At 37.9% G+C, this 21,026-nt stretch overlaps 1 protein-coding gene across 6 annotated transcripts in view; it reads right to left on the reverse strand.

Moving 5' to 3' along the window:
* Window positions 1-1,485: 1,485 nt before the first annotated feature.
* Window positions 1,486-21,026, reverse strand: part of fgf13a (fibroblast growth factor 13a) — a 149,581-nt gene continuing 130,040 nt past the window's right edge. For all 6 annotated transcript variants that reach the window (XM_048175911.1, XM_048175910.1, XM_048175912.1 and 3 more), the window contains 2 exons: window positions 11,351-11,549; window positions 1,486-3,216 (listed from right to left, as the gene is read on the reverse strand). In XM_048175911.1, coding sequence (XP_048031868.1) covers window positions 3,080-3,216; window positions 11,351-11,549 — 336 coding nt within the window. In that variant the 3' untranslated portion in view covers window positions 1,486-3,079. The remainder of the gene's footprint in view (window positions 3,217-11,350; window positions 11,550-21,026) is intronic.

A 21,026-nucleotide genomic window follows, 5' to 3' on the forward strand; every position in this document is an offset into this window, starting at 1 on the left:
TTTCCCTGTCCCTGTTTCCTCTATAGCTCACATACTCAAAACATTTACATTCATCAGTAATATACATTTTTACAGGGATTCACTGATATTAAAAGTTATTGCTGATATTAAAGTCATACAGTGTTACAGTGTTATAAAATCACTATTGTTTTTAAAGATAAACCTTAAGTGAGTGTTAGATGACAGTAAAGGTAATAAAATGAGCATGCATTGATCTACACTACCGTTCAAAAGTTTGGTGTCAGTACAATTTAAAAAAAGAAAAAAAGAAATTAATACTTTTATTCAGCAAGGACAGTAAAGACATTTATTATGTTACAAAAGATTTCTATTTCAAATAAATGCTGTTCTTATGAAATTTCTATTCATCAAAGAAAACAATTAGCACGGTTTCCACAAAAATATTAAACAGCACACCTGTTTTCAACATTGATAATTATGTTTCTAATAATATTTTATACAGAAATGTTCCTTGAGCATCAAATCAGCATATTAGAATGATTTCTGAAGGATCATGTGACACTGAAGACCGGATGCTGAAAATTCAGCTCATTAAATATATTGAAATAGAAGACAGTTATTTTAAAAAGTAAGATTTTTTCACAATACTACAGTTCTTACAGTATTCCTGATCACATAAATGCAACCTTCGTGAGCATAAGAGACTTTTTCAACAATCTTGCCTACCCCAAACTTTCGAACGGAAGTATTTGTCAAATCTTGACATTATACTATTCAAGATAATATCATAAACATCCATACTATGAACAGTGCAGACCTATAGTTCCATAATGTGAGCTGGTTTTCCAATATAAACTTTTTTTCCCAACAGTGATCTCCAATGTTCACACTATATTATTCAAGGGACCTCAGTCTTGGTCACAAGGCTGTCTCCCATCATACTGATTCATTACAAGAAACTGCTCCACAAGGTAGAAGCCATGCAGGAGTCTTGACTCTGCAGGCAATTAAAGAGCAGATTTTTCAAGGGACGATTCATCTTTGTCCAGAGGAAGTGGATATAGTTGGCTACATCACTGGCTCAACTACACGCCAGCACCAGCCAGGAAACCATCAAAAACAACATCCGTTCCCCAGTGGAGCGCTATTTGTCACCTTCCTACAACATAGTGCTCTGTTAAGTGCTGTTTTACTTTTGTTCACGCTGGAAAAAGCACAAAAGCAGTCCAACAACCGCAGCTGTCGCAGGAAAGTGTAACAGTATGATTCCCAATGTTTTTTGGGGTTTTTTTGTTCTCTGACATCCACCTAATTGCTGTCGCTTCAGTATTTGTTTTTGTTGGCACGATATGACTATTTAATATCCCAATTCCAAATGGGTAAATAGATTAAAATAAGATGTAAGAGGCCATTAAAACAAACTGAATTGGCAAAGAGAAAGACGGGATCCGTTGGCCAGTATGCCAAGAGAACAACGATAATACAATTACGCCGATCGAAGTGAACAAATAAAGCACAGACGCATTTTAAAAGTATATCTTAATATAAACATTTTATTCAGTGCATTGTATGTACACAACAAATAAGAAACAACTTGAAGGTACGTGGCAGAGTGCCAGTCAGTACATACATGTTGTTTGTCAGTTTTATCCTGGTAGTTTGGAACATATGATCCAGGGAGGAGTTAATACACATAGCCTACATCATGCAGCTCTATTCCTCACCTCCCTGCAGTCTCCCATGCAACAGATACTGTAGAAGAAAGAAACCCAGAAGGAAACAGAAGAGAGAAGAACCCCTTGTAGCATGTATGACGTTATGTTGCCCGAGGGAAAGAATATATACTGTACTGTAGCCCACAAAAAGGGTCCTTGTTGTACGCAACCTGATTTGTACATGCCCTGTACAAGATTTTTTTGTACCCCCCCCACCACCCCCATTTTTTTTTTTTCACTTTTACAAATTAGACATACCTTAAAAAATTTAACCAACTTAAGTTCCACAGTATCATTTTTTTTGTTTGCTCATTTATATAGAAAATTGTCACCACCATAAGTTACTTATACACAAAACGGAGTCCAGGCGGGAGTCCCGCCATGTCTCACAAATCACCAGTAACGCTGACCAGCATTGACCAAAGGAGAGTCAACATGGGCGGGAAAGGCAAAAACACAAGCACACAGACTAAAGGAACTTAGAAAAGAGATAACGGGACGCAAAAGAGACAAAAGGGGTGACAAAAAACAGCCCTCAAGAACCACACATCATCTCCTCGAATACTGAAACCTCTCACTAATCACTCTCACTGTCATGCATGCATATATATATATATATATATATATATATATATATACACACACACACCCCGATGTGGTCTGGCAGCTCGAGGGGAAACTCTCACAGTTCTGTCTTTGGTGCGCTGGATCTCCAGTCGCTGTTTAAACCTCTAAAAACACTGATATGTGGGAAGAACAAGAGGAAGAAAAAATAAGACAAGCTCACAGCTAATTCAAACAATTAGCAAGCCATTGCCTCTTGGTTCCGAGAGGCTCAGCTTCTCTCTTCATGTGAGCAGAACGCAGGCTTTATATTCCCATGCTAGAGAGCAAGCCCTCTGAGCGAGTGCACATGATCGCAGAGCCCCCCCCCCACACACACACACACACGCGCTTTTCTATCGCTTCACACTTAGGAAGCATGGAGGACAGGGGTGGCTTCCTAAACCCTCACTTACTGCCCTGAACTCTTAACAAATATATTATTTGATCAGGATTTGATCTGCAACGCTAGTACACGAACCTTGACTGCTGAGAGGGACTAAACGAAACGTCCCGCTGTATGAAAGGCTACAATTGTTGTGTTTCATATGGAAAAGGCATGAACGAGTGGTGAACGGAAAACAAAACAACAACAAGCTAAACGTAACAAAAACAAGCTATTTATAAAGAAGTCCAATCAAATGTTACTCTAGATTGCAAAGTGTAGCATGGTTGTTATGTTATGTTTCATGTTGTCCTGAACCGCTGAGAGCTTTTTGGAGAGAAGTCTGTGTGAAGTCACAAGCATTCAGAGGTTTTGGTGAAGGCGTAAGGTAGCGGGCCGGGCCGGGTAAACCGGGCTACGTCGACTCGTTCTGACTCACAGCTTTGCCCCCGTTCAGCACAGCGGAGGCACTCCGGCTCTTAGTGGGTGTGCCGCTACCAGAACGTGAGAACTCGGTCAGGTCGTGCAGAGAGGGTTCCCTGTACATGGCCACTGAAAAACACAAACAAAGTAAGAGTGTTTAGTTAGTAAAATCTTCCCACATTTTATGTTGGATGCTGTGCAGAAAGAAAGCTTGATTATGATTATAATAGCCAAATTATGATGCAAAAAGCGGATGCCGTTTTAAAGGATTACTCCACTTTTAAATAAACTTTTGCTGATAATTTACTCACCCCTATGTCATCCAAGATGTCCATGTCTTTCTTTCTTCAGTCGAAAAGAAATGAAGGTTTTTGATGTAAACATTCTAGGATTTTTCTCCATATCATTCATTTCAATGGGCACCAAACGGTTGAAGGTCCAAATGGCAGTTTCAGTGCAGCTTCAAAGGGCTTTAAACGACACCAGACGATACCAGACGATGAATAAGGGTCTTATCTAGCGAAACGATTGGTCATTTAAAAAAAAATAAAAAAGTTTACGTTTTATAAGCACAAATGCTGGCCTTGCTCTTTTCTCCGATGCGCGTTCGTGACGTCACGTAATACGCAATTGCGTTGAAAAGGTCACGGTTGACGTAGGCGGAAGTATCGAGTCAGTGTTTACATTACAAATGTGCGGAAGGAGGATCGTATACACATATTCAAATGTCTTTGTGTCAGTTTATTGTTTAACCCTTTGAGCGGTACGTTCCTACATATGGAATGTTTATTTCTGTGCCCCTGGGTGTACGGTTCCACATATGGGATATATGGTGCGTTCAAGTCATGTCGGAAAGATCGTATTTACGAGCAGAACCGACATGAACGCCACCACAATGTCGTAAATACCAGTGGGAAGCTCGTAATTTTCTTTAAACTCCGATCTATACGAGTTGGGGGCGTGTCAGTCAGAAACATAGCGAAATACCACAATACTTGCAGGTATTTAGCCGTGACATTGTCAGGCTTTTCTATTTACAACGAAGTAAGCTGATTCCAAGCAAAAATACGATAGCATCACAATATAAAAATGTAATATGTAACAATAAATTTTACAATGGCTTCATAAATTAATTAACAACATAAAAAAGCAACATACAACTAATGCACATTCTTTGCTCTACATTTTCTAGAAGCAGAAGTGTTGTTATTTTGTGTAATTAATTTAGAGAAGGCACACCGCCATCTTACTCCGACGAAAGTGACTTGAACGCACCTACTGTTGTACACACGACTTCCCACCTCGTACATACGAACTTCCCAGGAAGACTTGAACGCACCATTAGAATGTTCAGCGACGTCACATAACTGCCAGATTCTTTCGCGCTCTGGCTGCGAGATGGACGCGCGCTCTCTTGTCATCACAGCTATGCAGTGTTTTCAGCCACATAATGTTTCTTTTAAGGTTTCAGACATTTAAATACGCATAAGCACCATTAAACAATACATTTGGAGTTTATAAAATACACACTGATGTCAGACGTCAGTGGAAGCATCAATAAACAGTGAATTCAAATATAATTTGCCGACATTTATTCATATCAGACACACATAATGGGTCTAAGTAACTATAAAGTTTACTCTCTTATTCTTCCAGTTCACCAGCCACTTAACGTTACTTGCATATATTTCAGGAGAAACTGATGTATTCACCTGCTGTAAATCAGACTGACAGAACTCTGTGAACTGCAGTGCAAACTAAGATGGCGGCGCCCATCTCGCATTATAGATCAAGATAAAGATCATTTATAAAGGTTTTTAAACGACAAAACACACTCACTCACACATATTTGAGAATCGGAATATCATATAGTTGAAGACATGTAAGCAAGTTTGCGAATATTTTAAATAAAAAAGGAAAAACAAAATAATAGTGATCCATCTCTCATACAGTGTTATTGTGGCTACGTTCAGCGCTCGTGACACGCACGCGTCGCCATGGAAACAATAAGGGCAAACGTTCTAAAATAAGGGTCGCCTTAAAAAAAACTCACTCTGGCGGTCAGTTAGAATATTTTAAACTCACGCTTGAAAGGTGTGCGTATCCTGGGTGTCAGGACAGAAATTTGTGACTTTTCAGAGATTTCCTATACACAATCCTGAGCGAATGAAACTGTGGTTGCTACGCCTACGTCAACCGTGACCTTTTCAACGTAATTGCGTATTACGTGACGTCACGAACGCGCGTCGGAGAAAAGAGCAAAGCCAGCATTTGTGCTTATAAGACTTAAACTTTTTAATTTTTTTTTAAAATGACCGATCGTTTCGCTAGATAAGACCCTTATTCATCGTCTGGTATCGTCTGGTGTCGTTTAAAGCCCTTTGAAGCTGCACTGAAACTGCCATTTGGACCTTCAACCGTTTGGTGCCCACTGAAATGAATGATATGGAGAAAAATCCTAGAATGTTTACATCAAAAACCTTCATTTCTTTTCGACTGAAGAAAGAAAGACATGGACATCTTGGATGACATGGGGGTGAGTAAATTATCAGCAAAAGTTTATTTAAAAGTGAACTAATCCTTTAATTGCATATTTTTAACGTGTATAACTGAAAAAAAAAAAAAAATCAATCGCACGTGTTAACGTGCTAATTTTGACAGCACTATTATATATACACATAGTCAAAATTGTTAAAATCCCCACAGAGTTATAGATACACAGTATAAAACTATTGTGATACAGTAGAGCAGAACAGAACAGACTGTGAGAAGTGATTATGGGAGAGAATGAGTCAAGCAGAAAAGTGCTTCGGTTCTGAGAAGCACCTTTTCACTCCAACTTTTCAACAGAGACATTTGTTTTAGGCAGCTAATATCTATGTCTTGCTACGCAGAAAATGCATTGCCCCAACTCCTGCTATCTGACACACGTGTCTAACCCAAGCAGTTCAACAGCACTTTTACATCATCACTCCAAAAATCCACTAGGTAGCCAACGTGCTAAAATGTGTCCGTCTGATCGTCTTGACGGTGGACGTGCAGTACAGGGAGCGTCACAAAGACCTCCGTGAACCTCACACAAAGCTTCTGCCTGCAACAGGCAATCGATACAGCACTTAAGTGGAAAGCTCTAAGAATCGATAGTTGACGTATTGGTTGTGCAACCGAGTGTGGAGCTTCTCGCTGGAGGGATGCAGAAGTCTCAGAGACTCACGGCCAGGTCATTATTAGTGGACTCTGCAGAAATTTCTCTGGGCTTTGTCATATACCAGCTAATCATTAAAGTCAAATGTTCTTCAACAATGTGCTTCAAAGTGTGATTGCATCAATATGGCAATACACGGTTGAAGTGTTAAGTACTTTTAAATGTTTAAAACATGTTTTCTAATTACAGTAATTGGACATAAATGAGGCCCCAAGCTCAGGGATTATGGATGCAGATATGTCAGCCGTATGGCGCCTGGTTCTTTGGCAATGGTAATGATCTTATACAGGCTGAGTTTGTGTGTGTGTGTGTGTGTGTGTGTATGTGCACACTCTGGGCTAGTACTGAGACTACAGTACTTTGTGAGCCGAGAACTGGCAGCTGAAGCCATGTTCACAGTGAGGAGACAGTTCCTTAATTGGTCCTCTGGAAGAATACTGCTGAAGAATCTTTATAAGACAGCAAGCAAAATTCTAAGTCCCTCTCTCTTCAAATGACATAACTCTCCTCGACAACAAACTAAACTCAGAACTTACACAATCACCACTTTTTTACAGTACATAAAAGATTATGGTAACAAAAATGTTCAATTTGTTAATATTTGCTAATGCGTGAGGTTAACAATGAACATTTTTACAGCATTTATTAATCTAGGTTGTTTAAATATACTATTAAGCATTGCTTATTTTTATTCATAATACATTATATTACTATCATAATACTATCGTTAGACGTTTGGGGTCAGCACGATTTTTTTTTGAAAGAAATGACACTTTTATTCAGCAAGGATGCATCAAATTGATCAAAATTTGATAGTTTGACAGTAAAGACATTTACAATGTTACAAAATAATTCTATTTAAAATAAAATCTGTTCTGTTCATCAAATAATCCTGTAAAAAGTATTACAGTTTCCACAAAAATATTAAGCTGCATAACTGTTTTCAACATTGATAATAATAAGAAACGTTTCTTGCGCACCTAATTAGCATAGATTAATTTCTGAAGGATCATGTGACACTGAAGACTGGAGTAATGATGATGAAAATTCAGCTTTGTATCACAGGAAAAAATTACATTGTAAAATATCTTCAGATAGAAAGCAGTTATTAAAAATTGTAATGATATTTCACAATATTGCTATATTTCCTGTATTTTTGATCAAATAAATGCAGCTTTGGTGAGCATAATAAACTTCTTTCAAAAACATAAAAAAAAAAAATCTAACTGATGGCAAACTTTTGAACTTCTCTGAAATAAATTGCATTTTTAAGGGCCTAAATGTGCTTGAAAACTCATGAAACTTTGCATACGCATCTGAAGTGGTGAAAATGTATGTCTGATATGCGTTTCAGAATTAGATGTGGCAAAATGGCTTGATAGCGCCACCTACAAAATTTCAATTAAGCGCCCTTCACGCTACGTTTCACGTACAAGTATAAAATTCGGTAGAAACATCTAACAGCCCAATGCCTACAAAAAAGCTCTGGGTGCAAAATCTGAAAACTCATCAAGAAGTCAGATATTTTGAGTTTTCTCTGCAAAATTTTTGCAGTTTTTGCCATTTCCAGACATTGTAATATAACAAACTCCTATGAGAGCTTTAATCAGATCAACACCATATTTGCTCAGTCTAATCTAAAGGCCTTGGCGACATTAAATTGCGAAGATCTTGAGTTTTCATTGAAGGGCGTGCCCGTGGCAGCCTGACAAAATTCAATGTTTTGCCATGAAACAGGAAGCTGTTGCAAGTCAGGCACACAATGTCCATCTGACTCAAACTTCACATGTTTTGTTAGAGTCCTGGCCTGAAGACATCTACATGCCAATATTCAGTTATAATAATATCGCCACCAGCTAGTAGCAGGAAGTGTGACAAATACAAATGACTGAGTCCTCCTATATTTATTAGGGGTGTAACGATACGCTCAGGTCACGATACGGTACGTATCTCGATACGGAGTTCACGATACGATACGTATCACGATATTTTGAACAAAATGAAACTGAAATTCAAACAAAATTTATACAAAAAACATGAACAAATTTCAATAATTTTCCTTGTTGTACATACAAGATCACATTTCAAGGTTTAATATAAAAACCTTCTGTATTCAAATTAACAGCTGAATAGGTCTGTCTGTCACTGAAAAAAAAAAAAATGTTAAATTTAACATGAACTTAGAATTATGAATAGGGGCCGTTCACATATCCCGTCAAAAAACGTGTGGAAGGCGCGGCCGCACCGCTTCTCCTTCTTTCCAAAGCGCTTGCGCTCCCGTGGCGTCGGTCGTTGCTATGCAACCATGAACTGAGCTCTCCAAGAGGATCAGGATGTTTCTGCAAAGGATAAATGATTTCTAGCCCTTGCATTAGTTTTACTACGAGATATATTGATGGAGATAAGATATAAAAACCACCATGTACAGCTATGATCAGCTGTTCAGCTGAGCTTTTGATGTTTTGTTACGGAAAGGCCATAGCTGATCGGTTGATTCTTGTCACACGACCTGCGGTGCGCTTGCGGCATTCTGAAAAGTTGAGAATTGCATGCGCGTCGCGACCGCGTTGATCCCATTCTGAGCGCGCCTGCCGCGCGGCTACATTTGAAAAAAATAACTGACTTGCACGCGGAAAGGACGCAATATGTGAACGGCCCCACAGAACTTCTTAAAGCAAAGCATCACAAGCGTCTTTTGCTTTTCTGTGAGCACAGCTGTTGCTGTGCACTGCGGTGAAAGAAAGCCACGACTTTTCTCACGCGACCATGCAAGAGACTGACATGAGAAACGTTTAAACCTGCATGCAAGATTCAATGTGTGCGCAAAACACTTACTGAACTAGAGAGCTGATTGAGACACACCATTTATATGCGGTGACAACCGGCTTCTCTCACTGCCACCTTGCAGAGTAGGTCACGTCGGCAGCTCAACCAATAAGATTAAACTGCTGTCATATCGTAAAAGTATCGGCATCACTCTACGATGCATATCGTAACAAGTTTGCATCGCGATATATCGTACTACGATAAATCGTTACACCCCTAATATTTATGTACTTATCCGAAATGTTGGATTTTTTAAAGCCACCGAGTGGCGGTGGCACAGGTGCGAGGGTCCTTTTATCGCTGCTTGCAGCTTTAATTGTTATTTAAAATGAACTACTCCATTAACTAATGTTAATTCACAGAACCATATTGTAAAGTGTAATCTATATTTTACTGCATTTGAACCGTTTAAAAAACCAAACCTGACCAAATTTAGGTGAAGCATCTGGATTATTGAATGTGTGACTAAATCAGCATTTTTTTCTTGTTTCCCAGTAAAAATATCTAAACATCCTTAAAACAAGACAGCATTAATTTGAGAAGCAAATTTGCTTAAGATATTTTTGTATCCTGATATATCCTGAATAAGTGTATTTTATAAGCATAAATCGCACTAAATGGCTGTGCGACGGTCTCTGAAATCAGCCTTAGTAACCCATCTCCACAGTGAATGTCATTCAAAGCTAATGCATTACTCCTGCTGTCTCTTACATTACCAACACTCACCATTATCCTCTCAACACACTACAAGCCTCTTTAGAAAAAGGAAATGCATTTTCACAGGCTAAGACTTTTTCTCTTAGAACAAAATGTTTCTCAGCTGCTAAGCCTCCATTTTTAATTTATGATAAAATAAAAGACGTTGTTTTAATTCCTTAAGCAATGAAAAGCATTATTGATTTCTGTAAGTACTTGAATTGTGTGACATTATCCAACGCAAATGTTAAGTTACTGCTTTACATAAAAGCAAAGCGGCCCATCGTCTCATATTCATTAAGAGAAAAATCCCAATTATGCGTCTTTACTAAAAGATGAGCAAGTCATTAAAAGTCCATCTAAAAGCAATAACACTTAATGTTTACCTTGGAATTGGCACATCTTTGATACCCACAAACAAAAGTGATATTTATGCTTAAAGTCTCTTATCCCCAGTTTCACAGACAAGGCCTAAGCTAGCCCCAGACTAAAATGCATGTTTGAGCTGTTTTAACTGAAAGCACCTTGTACTGACATTTCTTAAAATATGTCAGAGCCACTGTTTTGTCTCAAGGTGCACACCAGTAATGTTTTTCTCTAGGGTACATTTATAAAAGCTACTTAAATGTCCGAATTTAACTAAGGCCTAATCCTGGCTTAGGCTGTGAAACCGGGTCTTAATGTTTTAAAATGTAAGCTTCCATTAGTTATCACGTGACACCTTCTTCATCCTTTTTCTACAACAACAAATTTCCACAGAGTAAGGATTTGCGCTTGGAGCACACTCTCTCTGTGTTTGTTGACAAGGAAGTATGCAGAAGAGAGATGAAAGTCACTTTCACAATTGAACAAAGCTCTGTTGTGTTCTGCTCTGAGATGGCTGCCTTGGCCTGGATAGAAGGGTACAGGTCTGTTTGCTGTCAAAAGCTGCTTTACCATGCCAAGCCTTTTGCCACAGATGATGATTTAAACGGTCTGATTGTGCTGGCGTCTGCAGCGCTCCTTACAGACTCCACTATCCATACCTCATCACCTCAGCAAAGAGCCTGAGACCAGCGTTTCCCACAGCTGCATGGAGAAGGTGCCACACTTTACACAGGTTGAAAGAAAATGATTGTGCGCTCACAGGTCCGGAGCTCGTAGTTTAGAGCATTCAGAAGGATAGTGGGGCACATTTAATGAATTTCATTTTGACAATGACAAAGGATACAATACTCATTAACAAGATGCCTTTTGTTTTATTTTCTGTCCAGCAGATGATTCATCAAAGGAGAAAAAACTAGAAGTTTTTAAAAAATTAATTTATAGAGACTGAACTCGAAACATTCACACTCGAGGAGGGCCGGAGTGGGACCCATTTTCAACCCAGGATTGATTGCCTCACATAAATGTTCACTCATTTAAAAGTATTTAAAAGTAAATGAGTGAACAAAAATGAGCAGACAGATCATTCTATATATATACCTAGCACCCAAACTTTGCAACTATAAAGTGTCAATAAATAACAGAGAAAAATGTGAGGCGGTGGTGACTTACCTTTCAAAGGCTTGGGGAGGAAGTGTGCAGCAGGCTTGTTCTTTTTCACATGGTTGCCCTTCATGATCTCTCCTTCCTTGTTCAGGCCCAGGTACCAGCCCCTGCCCGACTGCTGTTGTCTATAGATCATGGAGGAGTACGTCACGTAGTAGTTCTCAAACACCGACTCCTTAAACTTGCACTCTGGTGTGAAGTGTTCCTGGACAGCAAGGGACAGGAGAAAACAGATGCAAGATGAGGATTGGCCAGAAATTAAAAAATCTTTTATGTGGCAGTGGATTGTAAGAAGTAATATTTTGCACATTCATAGCAAAACACAATATCTCAAGGGTGCATACTCTGAAAACTTACAGCTGAAGTTATAAAATAATTGATCATTTCTCTGCTTAGTTTGCAAAGAAAACTATAATTAAGCCATTTGATAAGCTGATGTCCCTGCAAAGTAAAAAAAAAAATTAAAATAATATATATAAAAACAACCAGTTGCATGAGTTTGGGGTGGGGCTATCTGTCTGTCCAACCAATGGCGGACAAGGAGGACATTTTTTTAGTTAACCAAAACTAAAACCATTTAAAACAGTATTTTCGTAACTGAAATAAAATAAAAAGTATATATATTTTTTTTTACTACAGCTAGTATTTTCATTTAGCATGATAAACTGAAATAAAAATGGAAAAAGACATTTTAAAATACAAAAACTAATAAAAATGACAAAACACATTACTAAAACGAACCAAAATTAAAATGAAAACTGAAAATATAAAATTAAAAAATTTTAATTAATAAAAAATAATAAAATTTTAATAATAAAATAATATTAATAATATGTTCTCAGTGATACTATATATATATACATATATATAAAAAATACTTTTGGTCCCGGCGTAATAAACTGTATTTTCCCCCTCCCCCGTCCTCTTAAAACCAATACTTGCTCTTTTATCTGGTGTCCCCCCCCCCCTTCCCTGCTTGGTCCGTTGTACGCTCTCTCATTAATACTTCCAAAAGCAATCTATGTTGTAGTGTTGCATAAACATGCTAATGGAGTTTGGGGATGGATCGCTCTTCAGCTCGGTCTATGGATCCGGTCGAATGTATGCGAGTACACCGTGTGCACTTCATTGAGTCATTACAAATGCTCGCCTCCCACTAGGCTTGATCCTGTATTGACTACGTGCTTCGTTAGGATATTGCAAACCGTGTAAGAGGGTGAAAAGATGAGAGACAGTGCATGGAGCAACAGCAAATTACGTTATTCTGCCAGTTATCTGGCTAACTAATTGCTTTTCAAGAGGTGTCTAACTCATTCGCCAGCCCAACAGAGCATTCGAAATAAATCAATGCCTAGGCAAAGCCACAATAACACACCCACTGCTCATGGATCCACACTTCCTGCTTATATATATATATATATATATATATATATATATATATACACCAGCTAGTCCAGGCTGGTGAACCATGCAAAACGCAGCCATGCAAAGACAAAACGTAGCATATTTCTTGTCAAAAATTAATCTTAGACCCATATTGGTAATAATATACACATATTGGATTTATTAAGCTTGATTTTCGAATCCAAATGCTCGTGCAATATCCATCTCCTTAAATGCAGGAGTGAAGTAAATTCAAACAGAAAGTCATTAGAAGAGGTTAGATTAATATCCACGCCAAGCCTTTGGGCTGCTGTTTCAGTAACTGAACGGTTCAGTTAAAATGGATTACAGCACCTCAGGGTCTTGTGGCTGTAATCTGTACTGTTTGAGTGTGGCAAATGATGTGGAAATATTACAGAAAGAGCTGTAAATCAAATTATGTTTTTCATCAGAGCCAAGGGAAGAAAAAAAGGTAAATAATCTACGTGTCGCTCTGCAAATTTCACTAGGGGAAAGTGTTACTTCAACTCTCAAAGCTTGATGCACTTAAAGGGAAAATCTACAGCAGCTTGGAGAAAACAGATTAAGTAACAGTAAATTGTGTTATTTCGTCCTGCTTCCTGCATAAATTACATAAGTGTGTTTGCAGATGAATATTGTGGCTACAATTTCAATATCTGACAAACATGCATAAGCTAATCAGACATGACATGCTAAAAGCGATCTCTTCCACCTAATCTGAGTTAGACAATCAAGAATTTTATCAGTTGCTTGAGTTCTATTTTTCTAGGATTGTGCTGGGTAGCTCCGCCTAGAGTGAAATCTCATTGGTTGAAAATCTAATGCAACATAACTCTATATTAAACATGACATATCTTCTGTTTGGCTGTGATTGTTTTTAAGCATGATTTGTAAAATTCATGATACAATTGTTAGTTTATAATATGTTGGGGGGGGGGGAGGGGGGGGGTTTAAAAAAAAAAATCATATAGATAAAAAAACACTTACTCTATGCCATACGCCTTCTGTATTCAATTTACGGAAAAAGTGTAGGATGTAGCGTAAGCATTTTGAACTGCAAGAGGAGTTACACTTTCTTTGTAAGTTGAATATGGAAGCTAGATATTTTGCTTTATAACTTGTTAAATATGGATATTTTTCTTACACAAATGCATTGCTTCACTTCAGAAGGCCATTATAAACCTTAGGAGGGTCATTATTAATATAATTCAGACTGTATTTGTCTGAAAGAAGAAAGACATATACATCTAGGAAGGCTTGAGGGTGAGTAAATAATGGGGTAATTTTTATTTTAAAGTGAACTAATCCTTTAATGCAACCTTGCTGAACAAAAGTATTAATTTCTTTAAAAAAAAACCTACTGACCACAAACTTTTGAACAATAGTACAACAATGTGCCTATTACCTACTTCGCAAATACCTGACCCTGTGACCCTGGACCACAAAACCAGTCTTAAGGTAAAATTTTTTGAAATTGAGATTTATACATAATCTGAAAGCTGATAACTAACTAAGCTTTCCATTGATGTATGGTTTGTTAGGATAAGGCAAAATTTGGTCGAGATACAACTATTTGAAAATCTGGAATCTGAGAGTGCAAAAAAATCGAAATATTGAGAAAATCGCCTTTAAAGACCTGAAGGCATTTTTAGAGTTGTTTTTTTCTGAGTGACAAACACAGAAGTAAAGACTCATAAATCAAAAACTCTAGCAAGGAGAGTCAAAAGGTATCGTTTGATAGAACACTTTTTACATTTTTAGAAAATATAAATGACATTACAATTGGACTTTCTCATGCTGAGAAACTTCTGATAAAAACAAACAAATATATATAATTTTTATTATAATTTTACATATACTTCTTATTTGACATGCAATAATTCAGGAAGGAAATAAGATAGGAGGGTTAGAATTCTTTTTTGATGAAGATCTACTGCATATGAGCTGCTTCTGTATAAAATTTTGTGGTGATAGCATAAAGTAATCAAAAGTTACAGCATTTGGAAACAAGGTAGCCTTTTTGTTTAGCCCTTGACGCCCCCTAATGGGCATTTTTAAAATCGTTCTTCCATGAGGAATATTTTGTGATTGATGCAAGGGATTATGATTTTGGACTCATTTTAATCGTGAGAATCTGCTTTAAATAATGTGGTGCCATTTTCTATGATCAGTGCATGTTTCTTGAAGTTATGAGTAAAAATGCCACTTGAAATCTACAAATTTCTTTTTAGATAAATAATTTATGAAAACATTTTTTTCTATTTATCAGCAAATAACTCTGCACTACTTAGGAGTAAATCGAACTGGCTACATGCATTATAAAGTCCTATTTTGACATTCAAGGCAGTAGTTTTAAAAAATATGATTATTAATGTTTTCGTTGCTAGGTGACGCCGGTGGGAGGTACACTCAGGTTTATAGGGACTACTCAGTACTCTTTAAGAGTTGATCAAAATGGTTAGATGCATTAAAAAGCCGAGTTTCTAAGCTTTAAAATGATACCTACTCTGTGTTATTCCACATTGGAAAATAAGCATGGACAGTTCCAGGAACATTGGATAACACATTGGATTCCGGAAAGACGAGAGACATATTTTTAGCCAAATTTGTTACATCATTCCGTGAGTAATATCTCGTGATCGACACAATGGATTATGTTTTTGAGCTCATTTTAATCGTAACAATCTGCTGTAAATGGTGATGTGCCATGATCTATGATCTGTGCAATTTTTATGAAGTTATGAGCAAAAACTCCACGTGAAATCTACATATTTGTTTACAGTTAGCGCCTGTGTGCTGTTTTTGTTGTAAACTCAATTTGTGCAGACTGAGTAGAGGGTGGAAATAACACAACAGGAGCATGTTGGAGGCATGATCTGAATGTGTAAAGTCTATGATTTTGTATGCAAAAAGAATTATTGTGCTACCTACTTGGTTTCAGTTACTATTGGCTCTTAAAGCGAGACACAAACGGGAGTCCTTAGCAATGCATATTACTTACAAAAACAATTTTTTGATATATTTACGGTAGAAAATTTACAAAATATCTTCATATAACATGATCTTTACTTAATATCCTAATGATTTTTTGGTATAAAAGATAATTCTGACCCATACAATGTATTGTTGGCTATTGCTACAAATATACCCATGTGACTTACAACTGGTTTTGGGGTCCAGGGTCACATATATATACAGCTGTCGTAGCAGCAATGCCCTTCGTGTCGATACTCAACTCTCACACATCACAGGACATTCTGTTACCCAGCTGGCCTGGGGCCAACAGGATCGCTCCAATATTCGACGTACAGACTTGAGTCGTCCTTCTGCTCCGGGTGACTCACAAAGACACTGAGCTCCCACACAGCCTGACAAGAACATTCCTGATGTCACAGACCAGCTGTGACATCGCACATCCTCTGGGACAGGCTGTCGGCTCAGCACTGAGCTACATCCCGTAAACACCCAGGAAACAGAAAGTGTTTGGGAAGTGTGGACATTGAAAGGACTTCCACTCTGACGGTCAGCCTGGTGCGAAAGTTTGATCTGTCATTACATGTGAGATCCTACGAGCTGGCACGCAGAGACGGATCTGTGATCGATACTTCACCTGTGATAAACATCACCAAAATGCATCTTCAGTAAGTACTGAGGGAAAGAAAGTGTTGGGTTCGCTCGGGGTGAGAACTTAAAGAAAGGCAGAATCTCATCAAAACACTTCTCATCGATGCTTCCAGTCAGAAGAAACGCTCCCTCTCAGACATCCTGTATCGCTTTAGTTTAAATAGATTACTGCTATGTTCTGTGCCTCACACACAGCTATTCTGTTTATAACGGTTAATGTCTCAGCTGAAGGTCATAATAATTACAACCAAATGGAGCACAAAAGCATTATGTAGAACTGATGTCAATAATGACTGGATTGCACCTTACCTTATCAGGAATAATTCATCATAATTATCATAATAACAAACAAAAACAAAAGAGTGGCGTGTTGGAGGATGAGGGCAGGAAACAGGGATGATAGTAAGTGCCACACGCTAACCACTGAATCCATAAAGCACAATAACATGATGCTTTTAAATGCCTCTCTAAATGTCCTTCCCAGCAAAGGTCTGAAAAATAAAGGTCTTAAAATAAACAGATTCAGTCAATATGATATATGGCTATGAAAATGAATAAACAATGTGCACTTCAGCAAAAATTCATTGTAAGTGTTCAAGCTGGCAGCCATAATACCTTTCAAATGAGAGAAATAATAAATCATACACAGACAAAATAGTCAAGACTACTGATTTGTCCAGTATAGAAATACAAATAATCTACTTTGTACACTACCATTCAAAAGTTTGGTGTGATACTGTAATATTGTGAAATAAATGTATTTTTATTTGAACATTTTAAAATGTAAATTTTTTCCTGTGATGGCAAAGCTGAATGTTCAGCAACTAGTCTTCAGTGTCACATGATCATTCAGAAATCATTCTAATATGCTGGTTTGGTTATCCAAACAACTATTATTATTATTATCATCAATACTGAAAACAGTTATGCTGCTTATCTTTGTGGAAACCATGATACATTTTTTTCATAATTCATTGATGAACAAAGTTCAACATTTGTGAACGAGTGTTTATTTGAATGGAAAACTATAATAAAAATGAATGAATGAATTAAACTTTTATTTCCAAAAAATACTAAATGTAACTACACTGTAAATATAATTTTCATGATTTGTTATCATTTTTTAAACATTTTTTCTTTTGTCAAAACTTAAATAATGTGGTTCAGACAAAATATTTTGAGTTTCTGTCGATTAAACCAATCGCCTTCCTTGTATTAACTCAATTTTTTAATTTCAATGAACTCAAAATTTTAAGGCAACCAGGTAACTTACTGTTTTAAGTTAAACCAACAATTCTTTATACAGTGTAGTGTCTAATTACACATGCGTGTTAACAGTTGCTCCTACTGCACCTTTTTATGCCACTTCATATCCATTTCTCCATGTGGAGAAAAAAATAAACTAATTATGTTAATGTATGAAAAATTATTTGTGATCTGGGTGAAACCAATCCTAGGCTCATATCTGGACTGTGGTCCACTAATTGGTGACCGCTGCTTTAGAGGGCTGGTCCTGGAACAAGTAACTGACACAACTGACTCAAATAATCATTAATCATTTTCATCCATTAATACTGAAATTCAACACAATCTTCCTCCTCTGCCCTTTAAGATTAATCAATTCTTTCCTATGTTTTTTTCCCCAGAACTTTGAGACTAGGGCCATTCAGCATCGATATAGAGGCACAATGCATTACCACAAGTGCATAACAGTATTGATTTAATAAGCAAGGTGCAGTATCGATTTTAGAGACAAAACCTCTATTTTGCCTGTAATTGTGGTATACTAGGTCCAATCGTGTGTGTCTACCGTATCCTTTCACTAAATGGACACAAGAAGGATTGCCACTATAGGCTTAGACAGGAAGTACCACAATATCATGCACAATACAAATGTACTTGTATCGGCATGCATACAGAGAGGGAGAGGGGCTGTCATATAGCCGCATAACACGGCGTCCAGATGGAGTGTGTTAGATGAGAGGTGCACTGTGCAGAAACACATTTTCTTAATTGTCCATGCCATTTTATCACCAACACTGATGAAAATTGCAGCAAGCAGTGGCATCATTTAAAAACGCTGGAGACGGCTGTAACACAGCAGATGTTTTTGGACACCCGCTGATGTCTTGTGGAGAACAGAGGCAGGAAGCAGTTTTATCGAATTACCACACATATACTTGCAAACAAAGAAACCAAGAAAAGTGAGATAATGTGCACTGTGGTGGGATGAGAGATATTAATCTCTCATTTACTGTAGCTCTACAGTATCCACCTTTTTATATTGGTTTGGTGGCTTAAAGGATTAGTTCACTTTAAAATGAAAATTACCCCAAGCTTTACTCACTCTCAAGCCATCCTAGGTGTATATGACTTTCTTCTTTCTGATGAACACAATCGGAGTTATATTAATAAATATCGTGACGCATCCAAGCTTTATAATGGGAGTGAACGGCACCAACAATATTGAGGCTTAAGAAAATGCATCCATCCATCTTAAATGTACTCCACGATGTACTTCTTCAGGGGGTTAATACAGGCCTTTTTAAGTGAAGAGATGTGTTTGTGTAAGAAGAATATCCATATTTAACAAGTTATAAAGTAAAATATCTAGCTTCCGCCAGACCGCATTCCGTATTCATCTGAAACCGTTTTGGAAGGGTGAAATATCTCCTGTGAACAACACCCTGAACAACACACAGAACAATTACCCAAATATAATAACGAAAACTATTTTCGGTTTATGTTTTTTGGCTAAATGAGAACTTCGGTTTTGGTGTTCCTGTAAAAAAAATTACTATCATTTAAATTCTGTTTAAACCATGTTTTATGTTGTAGTACAACAATCAACCAACAATCCAGTAACTCAAATATCAAATATTCACTTTCCAAAGCCAATTTTTACTGAGTGCTAATTTTGGTGAGTGACATGATGTAGGCTCCGCCTGTTCCTTAGTACTGTCCCTAACCACATGACTAAATTACCATCTTAACAGCTAAAGTAAAAGAGAGCAGATATTGAGGTGTTGTAGTGCTTTGTGTTCGAGCTCATTCTATCTCGAAGTGTAATTATATCAGGAGCTGCAGTCGTGCTGTTGCCAGCTCACTGATTCGTATCTAATATCTTTTCCTCTGGCAGGGGAAATCCCGCATTGCCCCTCCCTCCCTTCTCCCAAAGGGCTTCCCCCTCCCTGGCGGAGAAGCATGAAGAGATGTTTGTGTGTGTGCTAGAAACGGATAGAGTTTCTACTTGGTCTTCATATGTGTCTAGGTGCTCTATCTCCTGTCATTTGCTCAGCTCTCTCCCTCCACCCAATATTTTCTTTACCCTCCCTCTTTTTCCCTTATTGCTTTTCTCTCTCTTGATCCATTCTCCATCAGATCTTCTCCTCTGTCTTTCAATATCTTTTTCAACCACTAACCTTGTTTATTTTTGCCTCTCCAGCCATCTTCTCCATTTTTCTCTAAGATCCTTTCTTTTTTGCCTCTGTATATCTCCCACCATTCCCTCATCATCCCGCTCTCGATCTATCTCATTACTTTACCCACTCTCCCTCTTCCAACTCCAATTCCATTTATGGAAAAAAAGTAAATGGGGGAGCTGACAGAATCTATTCCAGTCAGAGGCTGATCCTTCCTGCTCCGTGCAGTACAGCTGCTAGGTAACCAGGTCTCTTCACCTGTACCTCATCGTTCCCTCTGGCTCAACCATCCATCTGAATAATTATCATTGAAGCTCAAGATGTCTCAAATGAGCGAGCTGCACTGCTGGTGGCACTAACTTTACTGCGAGGACAACCACAGGACATTGTTTTTCCTTTTTCAGTTTCTTGTCAAGCCGATGTGAATTGCTGTTCAGAACCTTTTTTACTTCTGTAATGTGACATATTTCAAAGTGAGACACGAAACGATCGGTTTGTGCGATAAACCGAACAGTATTTATATCATTTTTTAACTCTAATACACCATGTCCAACCGCGTTCAGCATTCGCTTAGTGAGGTCTGATCGCGCTCTGACAGCGGCAGTGATGTCTCGCTCTCATTGAAGTATATGCGCGAGACATCGTTGCCGCTGTCAGAGCGCGATCAGACCTCACTAAGCGAATGCTGAACGCGGTTGGACATGGTGTATTAGAGTTAAAAAATGATATAAATACTGTTCAGTTTATCGCACAAACCGATCGTTTCATGTCTTAGGACATCAATGTGTCCTCACGAGCCGCAGGGTTTAATTTGGACTTGTCTATGCAAGTTTTATTTACTCTTATAGTAGAAGTTCCCATCCACTAGCATTATTTGACTGACAGACGGCAACAGTTGGAGTTAAAAACCATCATTTGTGTTCTACTGAAGAAACAAAGTCACCTACATCTTCGATGCGCTGGGGGTAAGCAGATAAACATCAAATTTTCATTTTTGGGTGAACTATCCCTATAACAAGAAAAAAATGCAGTGCAGGGCTTTAATATATTGAATCCATATTTGATTGGACGGTGGGTGGACTGAATATGAGTTTGCCAGTACAGTGCCTAAAAATGACATCAATAGCCCCTTTCACACAGCAATCCCGGTATATTACTGTAAAATTACCAAAATGACTTTACCGGGAAATACATAAATATGCTGTTCACACAAGCAACATGTTCTGGCCCAA

The sequence above is a fragment of the Megalobrama amblycephala genome, linkage group LG23 (assembly GCF_018812025.1).
Source record: "Megalobrama amblycephala isolate DHTTF-2021 linkage group LG23, ASM1881202v1, whole genome shotgun sequence".
Lineage (NCBI taxonomy): Eukaryota > Metazoa > Chordata > Actinopteri > Cypriniformes > Xenocyprididae > Megalobrama > Megalobrama amblycephala.